The sequence below is a fragment of the Amphibalanus amphitrite genome, unplaced genomic scaffold, assembly GCF_019059575.1.
Source record: "Amphibalanus amphitrite isolate SeventyFive unplaced genomic scaffold, NRLGWU_Aamphi_draft 000004F_arrow, whole genome shotgun sequence".
In the NCBI taxonomy this organism is placed as follows: domain Eukaryota; kingdom Metazoa; phylum Arthropoda; class Thecostraca; order Balanomorpha; family Balanidae; genus Amphibalanus; species Amphibalanus amphitrite.
In genome coordinates, this window is record NW_024881501.1 from 1,958,479 (window position 1) to 1,974,088 (window position 15,610).

The 15,610-nt window shown below is 53.0% G+C and overlaps 1 protein-coding gene across 2 annotated transcripts; it reads left to right on the top strand.

Annotated features, from left to right (window-relative positions):
• Positions 1–1,205: 1,205 nt before the first annotated feature.
• On the top strand, positions 1,206–15,496 carry LOC122377427 (tumor protein p63-regulated gene 1-like protein). Of its 2 annotated transcripts, none has more exons than XM_043357446.1 (7): positions 1,206–1,227; positions 7,604–8,089; positions 8,870–8,990; positions 9,235–9,411; positions 11,917–12,075; positions 13,016–13,164; positions 14,066–15,496. In XM_043357446.1, exons 2-7 carry the CDS (start codon positions 7,804–7,806, stop codon positions 14,275–14,277), a joined length of 1,104 nt encoding a protein of 367 aa, XP_043213381.1. In that variant the 5' UTR covers positions 1,206–1,227; positions 7,604–7,803; the 3' UTR covers positions 14,278–15,496. The 2 variants fall into 2 exon arrangements, 1 of the variants encoding a protein (XP_043213381.1); XR_006255866.1 differs by lacking the exon at positions 1,206–1,227 and having other exon boundaries at positions 7,499–8,089; positions 14,066–14,338; positions 14,369–15,496.
• Positions 15,497–15,610: the final 114 nt, after the last annotated feature.

Consider the following 15,610-nt stretch of genomic DNA (forward strand, 5'->3'; position numbering starts at 1 on the left):
TCATTTTGTTTGGAGAACTGTATACAGGAGCAGCCCCACGAGGACAGTCGAAAGGGGCCCATTATCGGCTGTTGCCTGTTCCTCGGACCCGATGACCTGGGCAAGACCTTCTCAGCGGGCCCTTCCGTTTCTGGGGCCCGGCCAGGACAAGCCGTTTCTGAGACCGGGCCCAGAAGCGCATATCTGGGCCCGTTTTCTTGATGCATTGTCGAGCCCAAGGGCCCATCACTTAAGCTCAAAAGCCTGGTCCAAGGCCTTCTGAGCGGGCCCTTCCGCTTTTGGAGACCTCCCGGGCCCCAGGTTGTCATTGGCTTGGCCCGGTTCGCTTTGGGGCCCCGGCCAGGGACCCGTATGGGCACCAGCAAGGCCTCATGGGGCCATTTTTTTAACCCGAAAGCCTGGACATCGGACAAGATCTTCTCAGCGGGCCCTTCCACTTCTAGGGCCCGGACAGGTCAAGGTGTCCCTGTGACTGGGCCCGGAAAAGGATTTTTCGCATCCGCTTTCCATAACTTCTCCAGGGCCAATAAAGTCAAAAGACGGACCTTCGGGCCGCCGGCCGATAAGGGTTTGGGGCCCTGCAGGGCCATGGGCCCTTCCTCAAGCCTGAAGACTCGAGCATATCTTCCTGAACGGATCATTCCGCCTTTGGGGCCCTGCCGGGCATCAATTTGCCCTGGCTCTTCCCAAAAGTGAACCCGAAGGCTCGAACAAATCCTTCTGAACAGCCCCTTCCGATTTTTGGCATTGCCGACCCCAAACTGTTCTTGGCTACGCCAAAAAGCGGGCCCTTCGGGCACGCTTTCGGACTACCTAGCGGGCCCTTCCCGGGCCCGCTTTTGGGGCCCGGCAGGGCCTAGGGAGGGGCGACCGCCCCCGTCGCCCCCCCCCCCCTTGGATACGTCCCTCCCCATATCGTGTTACCGCATTCCAGCAACGGCCTGAATTCGCCATCAATATTCGCCATCAATGCCCTAAAAACAACTCACCAATCGCCATATCCTCGCAAAAGCACTTGACCGTAACGTAACTTGAAACTGTTTGTTTATTCCATAGCGTGGGTTCTTTCTATTCTATCATATGGTCTTAATCTTTATTTCTATGATTTTATGGCAGTACTTTTCAACGTTACAATTCTGCCGCACTTCGCACACATGGCGCGTAAGCAAGGTAAGCATCGAAATTACGTAGGGGACACCACACGCTCGTCTGCGACAGTTTTTAGAGGTTTACGCCGATTTGGCCCACTTAGGGTTGACCAATCAAAAAATTATTAAAATCGGCACCGTTTCAGACCACGGCACGTCTAATGGTGAAGGTTTAATCGAAATCGGCCCAGTAGTTTCGGAGCATGGGCTCGTCTGCTTTTAAGGGGGTCTGGTTCTGGACCATTTCGGTCCGATTGGTCCACTCAGTGAACCAATCGCCAAAAAACGGCACCTACATAAGTTGCCTGCTATTGAATTGTGAAAAATTATCAAAATCGGTCCAGTAGTTACCTTCTGAGCATGGACTCGTCCAAGGCTCGTCTGCTAATTTGTGTGCTTTTTAGACACTGGAGGCCTTGTATGGCCTTGGGCGTTCGGTGGCCAGTGGTGTAGCATACCTACACACGGCATAGGACCTGGGGTTTAAAAGTGTTTTTATCTCTATTTCTATGATTTTTATATGCCTTGGGTGTAAACTTTCATGGGTGTAATATCATTGTGCTTTTCCGGAAACAACGGTTGGCATAATTGTTAGAATTGCAGTCTGCAGAATAATTGCCCATTTCAGCATTGTATTGATGGTTTACTTGTTATTTGGCATGGATAAGTGGATTCTGACTATAGAAAATGTGTGTTTTGTAACGTTTTGTTAGGAAAGGTCTTGCACTAATAAAATATAGGTACCGTCTGGAACCTCAACCTCTGAATTCGTGCTTTTCCTCATCACTGCTCATATTTATCCAATAATTGAATATTGTTCTTTTGCCTGTCATACTTAGGTGTTGTTTTTATCCGCTGGGACTGAGAGCGTGAGATGATGTTTTTCGTACTCCAGCGTAGATGGGTAGCCATACGGCTTCCACGGTTGACAGTGATGACACGGTTCCACGGTTGACAGTGATGATTCTTTTGCCTGGTCCATTGGTTGCTCAAATTCCAAACATTTTTACATGTTAAAAAAAGGAACAAAAAAAATTGGACGCCGGTGAAAACAGGGCGCCGGAGGGCATACCAGTCACGTGACATTTGGAACTTCTCCCCCATCCGTGGGCCTTCTAGATCCTAAACATCACGTGTGAATTTCACGAACCTTGATCAAATCGCCCCAGGCGCCCTGTTTTCACTGTCGTCCAAAAAATGGACAGAAAAACACAATTTCATTTCCTGGTCTTGAGTTGTAACCTAAGTTAGGTACGGCCATACAGCAATCTAAAATACTTACTTATACTCAGTTCAGAGTTGACTATTAAGAGCTGACCTTGACCTCATGAAGTGCTGGAAAGTGTTCCATAGACACTTTTGTATATTGCCTAAGACCTGTTTGGCCTGGCCCTTCAAGGTCAAACACATCATATTTGGATGCAGGATGTCTAATAGTGTGAGAATACGCAAAGTAAGTGAATAGGACTTTCTGAACATTAACCTTTTTGAACCAGACGCCGCTGCTCCAAGATTCTCCTGGAACATACTCTTACTGATGTTAGAAAGGCTTTCTTCTCTGTTGGATTGGGTGTGTACCTACACGGAATTTGTTGCCTGAGGAAGCAGTGTGTGCCTGTAACTTGAAAACCTTCAAACAACTGTTACACTCCCACCTTCATTTCATGACTCTGTATGCATTCACTTAACTTCGATTAGATCAGGATATTGTCGATATTAGTGTAGTTCTCTAGTTTACTAATATTACTGCTAACTTTTGTATTGGAAGATGCTCAATTCCAGTTCTAGTTTGTACTCTGATGCAGTGGCAGCAGTCAGCAGAACACCTTCAATTAAGGGGGTGGGGGGGGGGGGGGCGGCACTGCTCACTTTTGGTCCCATTCTTTCCATGCAATGCCCATAGGGCTAATGCTTAAATGTCAAAATCAAAGGGGGCACAGTGCCCCGGTGCCTCCGTTCCGCCGTTTATGCTCTGATTTATTTTATGATAAATTTAGTCCGAACCTTTTGATAGGAAGGATTCACAAGGACAGAGCCACCGCTAAGCGAAGCTTGTTGCGGTGACCCCGCACATTGCCCCAAAAGACGGTAAATAACTTTTGAAAATACCTATCTCCAATTTTAGTGTTTTCTGGACCAAAATTTTGCAAGGAATCCGATGGTGTGGTCCCCGAGATCCGAAAAATTTCCATTTTGGAGATAGCACCTATTTTTGAAAAATAAATATTCGTCAGGCATAATAGTCAAATAAATTGAAAATATAATGAGTTAATTTTTGTAACAACACTCGAATGTGTCGAACATGAATTAGAGATATATTTTAGCTGAGATGATACTATATCTGCGCATACATGTACATGAACTAGTACATTAACCCTCGTAGGCCGAGAAGGGGTGGGGCGGGTGCCGCCTCATAGGGCTTTTCGCGATAGCTTAAAACTCGCTTAGGTTAGACAGCTGAAACTTGGTATACCTAATCTTTTATTCAAACTGGATCTTTTGACCTCAACTGCGTTTTCAGGTCAGATCAGGTCACTGACCTATGACGTCATTAATAAACCTCTGCGAAGTCCTCAGATGTTGCAACTTTGCAACGCACTCAGTGCCAGAGGAACTTTCACAGGAAGATGAAAGTTACAGGACGTAGTATCCTTCTGAGGTCTCACAACTTGTTTATCTCGGATTTAACCTAAATGTCACATGAGGTCAGGTCGGTCACGTGACCTCACCATTATAAGTCAATGGGGGAAATATTGAAACTGTTATTTTGGCGCCGGAAATGATCTAAAACTATCCCAAGCACATGGAATCGTGGTTTCATGATCGGACCTTACAAAGAGTGCATGAAACCACGATTTCATGTGCTTGGGACAGTTTTTAGACAATTTCCGGCGTCAAAATAACAGTTTTCATATTTCCCTCCATTGACTTATTATGGTGAGGTCACGTGACCGAACTGACCTCATGTGACATTTGGGAAAAATCTGAGATATACAATTTGTGAGACCTCTAAAGGATACTACGTCCTGTAAGTTTCATCTTCCTGTGAAAGTTCCACTGGCACTGAGGGCGTTGCAAAGTTGCAACTTCTGAGGACCGTGCAGAGGTTCATTTATGACGTCATAGGTCCGTGACCTGACCTGACCTGAAAACGCAGTTGGTGTCAAAAGATCCAACTTGAATAAAATATTAGGTATGCCAAGTTTCAGCTGTTTTCCCTCATCGTGTTTTGAGCTATCGCGAAAAACCCTATGAGGCGGCACCCGCCCCACCCCTTCTCGGCCGACGAGGGTTAATGTACTAATTCATGTAGGGGAGAGTGGGGCAAAGCGGCCACCCGGGGCAAAGCGGCCACCCATCGTTTTAGCCCTTCATAGCTGGCGTCAGTTCCAATTTATGGTTTCCAATTATACTTCTCTTCACGGTCATTCGAATGAGCCAGACCGGGGTTTCAGGCCCATCACCATTGTTCTGTGAAACACGGAAAAGCATTTCTTGCCAGGTTACCAACTATATTTACAATTTTTAAATGTTATGTTATTCCATAACCGTTTGGAATTTTTATAAGCGTTCTTGTCCATGCATTGCATGGTTATCGTACATGTATTCTACCAATTTTAATGTTTTTTTACCCCCCCAGTAAACATGACGACGTCGGCCCGACGTCGGCCCAACGTCGGTTCAACCTCGTCCCGACATCGGCTGGACGTCGGATATGCCCGCATGTTCCGACGTCCAGCCGAAGTCCAGCCGACGTCGAGCCGACATTGGGCCGAGATCGTTTGCCGAGGTTGACGAGATCGTTTGTCGTTGGACCGACGGGGCCGACGTCGGCATGTTTATTGGGACAACGCGCCAAAAATATCAACCGGCGGCGGGATTCGAGCCCCCCAGTCGCCGACGTCGGCATGTTTACTGGGACAACACGCCAAAACTATCAGCCGGCGATGGGATTCGAACCCCGTGTCATCCGAACGCGAGGTTAGTGCGCTAACCACTACACCACGCAGCCAGCTAACGTTTTAGGTTTGTTTTGTTGGGTTATGCCCTTTCGGTCTGACAAGACCATTTCAGAGCCGGAAAGATCATAGGATGGAGACATTGGTCTTCTTGGCGAGCACCCTGGGTCCAGTTCATATAGAGTCCCTGGTCCCATTGCTGTTACGTGACACTTATTGGAAAGGGCGACCCCACAATGGGTTCATATAGCCACTCTTATACACCTGCACCAACGTTTCCCAAAGTGTCCCTTTGATAAGTGGCACTTTGGCAAAGTGACACTTGCCGACTGGCCTTTCTATATGAACTGGGCCCGGCCCTGGTGAGTTGCCGGGGCTGAGCCTGACCAAAGGATAGGCCGAGCAGCCCCCAAGCACTCACCGCACCCGGCTACGGGCGATCTCGGCTTACGGGCAATCCCAAATGGAATAAAGTTTCCCGTCCAGTCCGGATCAGGGGGTTGCGGCGTGGAGGAAGATTTGAGTTTCCTGAGGATATTTTGAATGCAGAAGCTCTTTATGAAACATGAAACATGTATTTTATATTATTTTAACGGTCAAAACAGCGGCCGATGTCGGTCCGACGTCGCCCCGACGTCGGCCCGACGTCGGCTGGACCTCAGCAATTGATCTCGGTCCGACGTCGGCCCGACGTCGGCTGGACCTCGGCTGGACGTCGGAACATGCGGGCATATACGACATCCAGCCGACGTCGTGCCGAGGTTGGACCGACGTCGGGCCGACGTCGGCATGCTGATGCCGAGTTGCCGACGTCAACCCGACGTCGGCCGACGTCGGGCCGACGTCGGCATGTTTACTGGGCCACTAATAGCAAAGCTGGAATATTTTTGTCTCGGACGGTATGCGCGGGGCAAAGTGGCCGGGGCAAAGTGGCCACCCCCCAATTGGCCATAAGTTGCTTCCATCTGGATAAAAAACATTATTTATATTCAAATGTGTCGTCATGCATTCATCTTGGTCACTTTTCATCTGCATGATTTACCAAATAATGGAATTAAATGTTTATTTTCATGAAAATCCTTTCTTTGTTTACCTACAGGTGGAAGATGATAAAGTAAACATCCATCCTCGCTTAACCTTGTCACCATCAAATACCCTAGTCGTACACGAGGCAGCTATTTTATTTCTCATATCAGTACTTGAGAAGACGCCGGTGGCCGCTTTGCCCCAGTGTATGGGGCAAAGTGGCCAATATGCATAGGTTTAAAGTTTTGTCAATATCTTTCATATGTGAACGCCTTTGGAAATAAAACGCAGTTGAAATAAAAGGCAACTTAATAGGGATCACATTGGTATAGAAAGAATCTTTCCAAGTTTAAAAATCAAGCGTTGGCATCGTGAGGAGCGTTAGGGTGGCCGCTTTGCCCCACTCTCCCCTACATGTATGAACAGATATAGTATCATCTCAGCTAAAATATATCACTAATTCATGTTCGATACATTCTAGTGTAAGTATAAATATTCACTCATATTTTCAATTTATTTGACTTTTGTGCATGACGAATATTTACTTTTCAAAAAATAGGTGCTATCTCCAAAATGGAAATTTTTCAGATTTCAGGGACCACACCATCGGATTCCTCGCAAAATTTTGGTTCAGAAAACACTAAAATTGGAGATAGGTATTTTCAAAAGTTATTTACCGTCTGTTGGAGCAATGTGCCCGCCCTCCACCCTCCGATCGTGCAATTCCAGTTCTATGGCAGGATTTAGAGTCCAAACAGCGGCACACATAGCGGCGTACGGCCGGTCCCCTCACTGACTTCGCCTGGCTACGGCCTGCCACCAACCGCAACCATACCTACCTGTCAGGAGGCCCATAAATGTCAAGCGCCCGTCGCGCTTCGAACCCGGACTGTTATAACTGGGAACGCGTGCTCTCACCATGCGGAGTCCAACGCTCTACCAACTGACCTACGGGACCGGCTGATGGCCTTATAGCAGCTTTGAACCTGGAGAAGTGGCGTGTCGTAGGATCTGGATTCCTCTACCCCATCTCGGGGCAATACTTCAGGTTTTTTGGCATTAATCACCATCAAAATTGTGTTTTTTAATGTTAAAAATTGAAGTTTTTCCCATCCCGGACTATTCCCAATTAAATCCTGAGGGCTGTTCACGGGCCCTGTGTGCGGTAGGACCGTACACCGGCTCCAAGCTCCGCTCACTGCGTCCCTACGTCGTCCTTCCGTCACCCGCTGTGCGCACACAGCGTTAGCTGTGTGCGGTCCATCGCACGCAGCCGTGTGACGTCAGAGCCGCCTACCCATCCCCTACCCCATGCCTGCTGCACACACCGCACACACCGCACTTGCAATTTGCGGTGCCAGTGAACAGCCCTATAAGACATAAGTATCCATGCATGTGGTAATACACAATAGCTATTCTTGTATCCCTACTGATCTGCCATCTAAAATATTTCATGATTTATTGTTTCAGGTTTACCCACCAGCTGAATAAAATTCACAGCTACCATAACTAAGCTCCTCGCTAACTTCAAAAGTACTGTTATTCTTCTTTCTCAAATAGTAGAGCCAGCTACTGTACAGTCGGCAAGGAGCAATCTGGTCACACACTGCCACCAGTCCCAGGGTACAGACTCAGCGGCGGGCAGTCTTGCCGGCCGCAGTGCTCCCGCTATGAGCCGGCTGCAGCCTCCGAAGCGGGACGCCGGCGCCTCCTCGGACGAGGAGGTGCTTGATGACGTGCCGATCGACGAGTTCGCGGCGGCCACGCTGCGTCTGGCGGCCAGTCCGTCGCCGGCGCCGGCCGAGGCCGACCGGGCCGTGTCCGAGGAGGCGGTGCCGGTGCCGGCGGTGCGCGCAGCGTCCATCTACAGTCCGGACGGGGGGCCGGAGCCGCCGGCCGGACTGACGGCGCCGCCGCCGCCGGCCGCCAGCGCCGACAGCTCTCCGGCCAGCTCCGGTGGGTGGCCCGACAGCTCTCCGGCCAGCTCCGGTGGGTGGCCCCCCGACGGCGGGCCTGCTGTTCAACCCGCTGCGGGGAGGCCTGCTGTCCAGCTGTCAGGGCGGGGAGCCTGCTGTCCAACTGTCAGGGCGGGGGGCCTGCTGTCCAACTGTCAGGGCGGGGGGGCTGCTGTCCAACTGTCAGGGGGGGGGGAGCCTGCTGTCCAACCCGCTGGGGGGGGGGGCCTGCTGTCCAACTGTCAGGACGGGGGGGGGCTGCTGTCCAACTGTCAGGGCGGGGGGGGGGCTGCTGTCCAACTGTCAGGGCGGGGAGCCTGCTGTCCAACTGTCAGGGCGGGGAGGCCTGCTGTCCAACTGTCAGGGCGGGGGCCTGCTGTCCCATTGTCCGGGGGAGGCTTGCTGTCTCACTGTCAAGGGGGGGGGGGGCTGCTGTCCAACTGTCAGGGCGGGGAGGCCTGCTGTCTCACTGTCAAGGGGGGGGGGCTGCTGTCTAACTGTCCCACTGTCAGGGTAGGATGTCTGTTTTCTTTGAAATATTAGTGGGATGAGAGCTGCATGTGCAGAACATCGCTTAGTTCTTAGTTATGACCTCCATGTCTGTTGTATGCTTAACATGAAATGCTCCTTGCAATATCAAGTGCAGTATTTATTATGTAATTGGATTCGTGAAGGCGTATTGTCAGACTTGATTTAAGTAGACCACAAATGCCGATTAAATGCCTATTATAATTCCCTGTCGCCCATTGACTGTGTGTTGACGGGTCCACCGGTGCCGCAGACTCGGGCACCAAGACGTTCTTTTCGACTCGCACCGGCGCGTTCGAGACTGCCGTCAACAAGTGCAAGAGGGTGCTGCTGCCCTCTGACGGCCAGTTCCACAGCGCCTGGCTGCTCACACTGTAAGCAGACAGGGGGTGACAATAGTTCACTGCAGCTTTCTTGTCTGTCACACATATGGAGCATAGTGAGTCCGTCCCAGCTCATTAACATCTCATATGGAACATAGCTTTCCGCGGGCTTCAATTTGCAGAAACTTTCATGCATTTTTTCTGTTGGCAGTGGTGCTGTCCTTTATTAACCAGCTTTGCAGTTGACCTGTGCTGTCCGAATGGCCGGATAACGGTACCCCCGTTGTGGCGCCAGGATCGACCACTGGGACGTGGAGAAGGAGCGGCTGGTGCTGCTGTCGGAGCGCGCGCTGCTCATCATCAAGTACGACTTCATCGCGCTGCAGGCGGTGGCCGTGACTCGGGTGCCGCTCAACGCCCCCGACCGGATCGTCATCGGCGAGATCACCTACCCGCCGACCTCTATCACACCGTGAGTGGGGCAGACAGATACAGACATCACACCGTGAGTGGGGCAGACAGATACGGACATCACACCGTGAGGGGGGCATACACCACACCGTGAGTAGGGCAGACAGATACAGACATTACACCGTGAGGGGGGCAGACAGATACAGACATCACACCGTGAGTCGGGCAGACAGATACAGAACCACACCGTGAGTGGGGCAGACAGATACAGAACCACACCGTGAGTGGGGCAGACAGATACAGACATCACACCGTGAGTGGGGCAGACAGATACAGACATCACACCGTGAGTGGGGCAGACAGATACAGACATCACACCGTGAGTGGGGCAGACAGATTCAGACACCACACCGTGAGTGGGGCAGACAGATACAGACACCACGCCGTGAGTGGGGCAGACAGCACACCGTGAGTGGGGCAGACAGATACAGACAGCACACCGTGAGTGGGGCAGACAGATACAGACAGCACACCGTGAGTGGGGCAGACAGATACAGACATTGCACCGTGAGTGGGGCAGACAGATACAGACATCACACCGTGAGTGGGGCAGACAGATACAGACACCACACCGTGAGTGGGGCAGACAGATACAGACACCACGCCGTGAGTGGGGCAGACAGATACAGACACCACGCCGTGAGTGGGGCAGACAGATACAGACATCACACCGTGAGTGGGGCAGACAGATACAGACACCACGCCGTGAGTGGGGCAGGCAGATACAGACATCACACCGTGAGTGGGGCAGGCAGATACAGACACCACGCCGTGAGTGGGGCAGACAGATACAGACATCACACCGTGAGGGGGGCATACACCACACCGTGAGTGGGGCAGACAGATACATACATCACACCGTGAGGGGGGCAGACATCACACCGTGCGTGGGGCAGACAGATACAGACACCACACCGTGAGTGGGGCAGACAGATACAGACATCACACCGTGAGTGGGGCAGACAGATACAGACATCACACCGTGAGTGGGGCAGGCAGATACAGACACCACACCGTGAGTGGGGCAGACAGATACAGACACCACACCGTGAGTGGGGCAGACAGATACAGACATCACACCGTGAGTGGGGCAGACAGATACAATTACAGACATCACACCGTGAGTGGGGCAGACAGATACAGACATCACACCGTGAGTGGGGCAGACAGATACAGACATCACACCGTGAGTGGGGCAGACAGATACAGACATCACACCGTGAGTGGGGCAGACAGATACAGACATCACACTGTGATTGGGGCAGACAGATACAGACATTGCACCGTGAGTGGGGCAGACAGATACAGACATCACACCGTGAGTGGGGCAGACAGATACAGACATTACACCGTGAGTGGCAGACAGATACAGACATCACACTGTGAGTGGGGCAGACATCACACCGTGAGTGGGGCAGACAGATACAGACACCACACCGTGAGTGGGGCAGACCGATACAGACATCACGCCGTGAGTGGGGCAGACAGATACAGACATCACACCGTGAGGGGGCGACAGATACAGACATTGCACCGTGAGTGGGGCAGACAGATACAGACATCACACCGTGAGTGGGGCAGACAGATACAGACATTGCACCGTGAGTGGGGCAGACAGATACAGACATTGCACCGTGAGTGGGGCAGACAGATACAGACATCACACCGTGAGGGGAGCATACACCACACCACGAGGGGGCAGACAGATACAGACATTGCACTGTGAGGGGGCTACAGATAGGGGAGGATGGGGTCGACAAATGTCGAAATTTGTCTAGAGCCCTAATTCTACATGCTATAGAATTTTTCCAACGGAAATAAAAGTTACCATTTTCTAATCAAATTCATGTTTTATTGATTTTGAAGAAAATTACGAAAGGGAGATTTTTGAAAAATGTCCAGGGACTACTTCCACCAATGACACATGAGTAGGTAGAGGCTAGAATGTTTATTCGCTTTTGTCAGATATCGTAAAGGTCGGAGCGGCCAAATTATACTGCCGGCCAAATTACCCCATCCTCCCCTACAGACAGCATACTGTGAGTGGCAGACAGACACAGGGATTACCACCAGAATTTTACTGAATCCACAGTGTCGGTACTGAGTCCCCAGTGTCTATGCGGAGCCCCCACTGTGTACACCGAGTCTCTGAATCCCCAGTTTGTGTGCACTGAGTCCCCAGTGTGTGTACTGAGTCCTCAGTGTCTGTACACCGAGTCCCTTAGTCCCCCGTGCCGGTACTGAGTCCCCAGTATGTGCACTGAGTCCATAGTGTCTGTACTGAGTCTCTGAGTCCCCGGCATGTGTGTGCTGAGTCCCTGATCCCCCGGCTTGTGCGCTGAGTCCCCAGTGTCTCTACTGCAGAGTCTCTAGTGTGTGTGCGCTGAGTGCCTGAGTCCCCAGTGTCGTAACACTGAGTCCCTGAGTCCCCCGTGTGTGCACTGAGTCGGTGATCCCCCGGCGTGTGTACTGATCCGGTGTCTGCTGGTCGCCCGCCCGCCGCCAGGCGGATCTCGGGTATTGCCGGCGGCCTGGTGTCGGTGGTGAAGGGCTGCCTGATGGGCCGCGTCGGACAGACGGTCAGCCAGCTCAGACACTGCGTGCCGGGCGGGCCGCCGCACCGGTCGGCCGTCTCCACCAACGGCGCCGTCAGCTTCCAGCCGCGGTAGGTGCTGCCGCCGCACCGGTCGGCCGTCTCCACCAACGGCGCCGTCAGCTTCCAGCCGCGGTAGGTGCGGCCGCCGGCTCGGGGACCAGCATCCCGCGCCGGGCGCTGACACTGGCCGGCGACCTGGCTCTTAGAGCGGACAAAAATATCAACAATTGCAGACTGTTCACGTCAAAACATTATACCAATCGGCGCAATTGACCCTTCTGTTTTTCTCTGTTCGTCCGTGCGCTGCGCAGTTAAGAGATATTTGATAGTATGCGATCGGCCTACAGCAGAATCCTAGGCTGTGTCCCCTACCGTCCCGCTCTGCGCTGACTGTGTCCCGTACCGTCCTGCTCTGCGCCGACTGTGTCCCCTGCTGCCTGTCCCCCGCTCTGCGCTGACTGTGTCCCCTACCGTCCCGCTCTACGCTGAATGTGTCCCCTACCGTCCCGCTCTGCGCTGACTGTGTCCCCTACCGTCCCGCTCTGCGCTGACTGTGTCCCCTACCGTCCCGCTCTGCGCTGACTGTGTCCCCTACCGTCCCGCTCTGCGCGGACTGTGTCCCCTACCGTCCCGCTCTGCGCTGACTGTGTCCCCTACCGTCCCGCTCTGCGCTGACTGTGTCCCCTACCGTCCCGCTCTACGCTGAATGTGTCCCCTACCGTCCCGCTCTGCGCTGACTGTGTCCCCTACCGTCCCGCTCTGCGCGGACTGTGTCCCCTACCGTCCCGCTCTGCGCTGACTGTGTCCCCTGCTGCCCGTCCCCTACCGTCTGTCCCCCGCTCTGCGCCGACTGTGTCCCGTACCGTCCCGCTCTGTGCGGACTGTGTCCCCTGCCGTCCCGCTCTGCGCTGACTGTGTCCCGTACCGTCCCGCTCTGCGCTGACTGTGTCCCGTACCATCTGTCCCCCGCTGTGCGCTGACCGCCCTCGGTGCCGGCCCGTCCCGCCAGGTACCGGCGCGCCTCTGGCGTGCGGATCAGCTGGGACGGCGGTCGGCCGCTGTCACTGACACAGAGCTGGAACCCGCTGGCCAGCGACATCCCCTTCGTGACGCTCACCTCGCACTCACTGTTCTGGGAGCTGGGGGAGCCGGCGGACGGTGAGTGGGGCGCTGTCTGTTCTGGGGGGCAGTGGGTGGGGCGCCGTCTGTCCAGGGGACAGTGGGTGGGTGCGTGGGGAACAGTGGGTGGGGCGCTGTCTTTTCTGGGAGCTGGGTGGGGCGGAGGGCGGTGAGTGGGGCGCCGTCTGTCCAGGGGTGGGGTGGGGGGGGGGGGGGAGGCGCTGTCTGTTCTGGGGGCAGTGGGTGGGGCGCTCGTCCGCTGCTGGCCGCTCGCCAGTCTCTGGCAAAATTCGCCGTCCCGGTGGAGTGAGCAGCTCCAGTACGGTCTGTTTCGGGAGTCAGACAGTCAGTCGGGCGTGAATTAAATAGGACATCAATCACTGCAGGCTACATCATAAAAAATATGTTGCTAGCTGTGTATGTTAAGCCTTTTTTCAAATCGTCCGCTAAATGGCACAATTTACTCGAGATGAAAGGACGGTGGGATGCGGGTAGTGCACATTCATACGGACTCTGCTGCCTGATCGCCGACACCTAGGCAAAATTGCGCATTTTTGGCTAACGAACACTGGGCATGGTCCTGCATGGGGCATAGGCATGGTCCCTAATTGCTGACAGTTGTATCTGTTTTTATCTCTGGAAGCGTCACAGTGTCCGTCCTACAGTCCCCCCCCCCCTTCCCGGCAGGGTCGGGTCGTGGTACAGTGTCCGTCTAAAACCTTCTCCCCTCTCCTCCCGGCAGGCTCTGACCTCCGGTACAGTGTCTAGTTCTACTGTCTGTCATACGGTCCTCTCCTCCCTGGCAGGCTCTGGCCGCTGGGAGCGGTACGGCGTCTATCATACAGTCCCCACTCTCCCCCTCCGCGGCAGGCTCTGGCCGCTGGGAGCGGTACAGTGTCTGTCATACAGTCCCCTCCCCCTCCCTCCCCCACCCCGGCAGGCTCTGGCCGCTGGGAGCGGTACAGCGTGCAGGCGTTCTGCCGGCCGCTGCTGGAGCTGGTGTCCCGCGAGCAGGAGCGGCCCGACACGCCGTCCCACTGCGTCACAGAGCGCTGCCCCATCGTCGTCAGCAACTACGTGGGCGTGCTCAGCCTGCTGCACAACGCCACAGACCTGGGATTCTTCAAGAACCGCGGCCGGGTCAGTTTCTAGCGCGCCGGCGCCGGCCGGGGGCGGCCCGGGGTTACTGGCGGCCGGCCGGGGGCGGCCCGGGGTTACTGGCGGCCGGCCGGGGCGGCCCGGGCTTACTGGCGGCCGCCGCAGAGCTTCGGTTCGCCAGGACAGGTTATCGAGCTTTTCCAGAAGGGTAGTGGTCAGCGGTGCTGTTACTGGGTGCGTTGGTCTGGTGGTCGCTGTCCTTGGTGTACTGTGGGGTCGTGGGCTCACTTCGGTGACTGTCAGTGGACTGGGTGTGCCCGTCGACTGTCGGCGGACCGGGTGTGTCCCGTCGGCTGTCAGTGGACTGGCTGTCCACCGTTGGATGGGCCCCGTTGGTTGGAGGCTAGCGGACAGGCTGACCGGTAGCGGTAGCGTTGATTTGTGAAAGTACGTATCACCCTGCCCACTAGTGTCAAATTCCTCCGGTTCATGTGCGAAGCCGCATACACTGTAATTTCTTTGTAGTTGAAAGTACGATATATTATATATCGTCTGGCGAATAATACCAAAGATAAGTGCAATGGAGACACTAGTCAAACCTGTGGTATTTATAACTACATAAAATTCAATAAGCAAAAGGATGATGTTTCTTGATGTTGTTATCAAATATCAGATTTTGTGTGTTATTCAATGTGCAGTAAAATGATAATGATCCTAGCAATTTCTCTCAACTTGATATTCTTGTAAAATTGGAGACTTTTTCCAGTGTTCATTGAAATCTTGTTATATCCAATAATTTAGCTAGTGTGACAGGTGCGTTATTTTTTAACCATTTATTTTTATTTTAGCTTTGTGTGGTACACCTTACCGCATTTGCCGGGGCTGTCAACTATAATATGTTATTCCTCTTAAGTCTTTTATATTCGATGTTCGATTCATTTTAGCCAGCTCTGACGGATAATGAGCTTTTGAAATCCACAAGACCGCTGAGCTGGCGAAGGACATTGCTTATTTTGCAAGACTGAGTGCCATTTTTCGCTGCATTTCATTTTCGTATGATTTTGCACATTCCATCGAAACAGCATATACATTCATGTGAGCTTATAAATGGTGTATTTTCGAGGATGCATGCTCATGTTGATACAATTACCAAATACGTTGCTGATCTTCTCTTGCTCGAAAATTAATTGTGAAGCGTATATTTCCGGTCTTTAGAATGTATGATGAGAACTTTAGGGGAATAAACGATGCATGCGATGTGCGTGTATTCATATGTTGTAGTTTGTAACACAAGTACAAAGTGCCGGAATGGGTGAACTGGGCGGGATATCCCCTCTGAATGCAGCACCGACCAGGACAGTGGAGGACAATCTCGCCGCGAGTGACA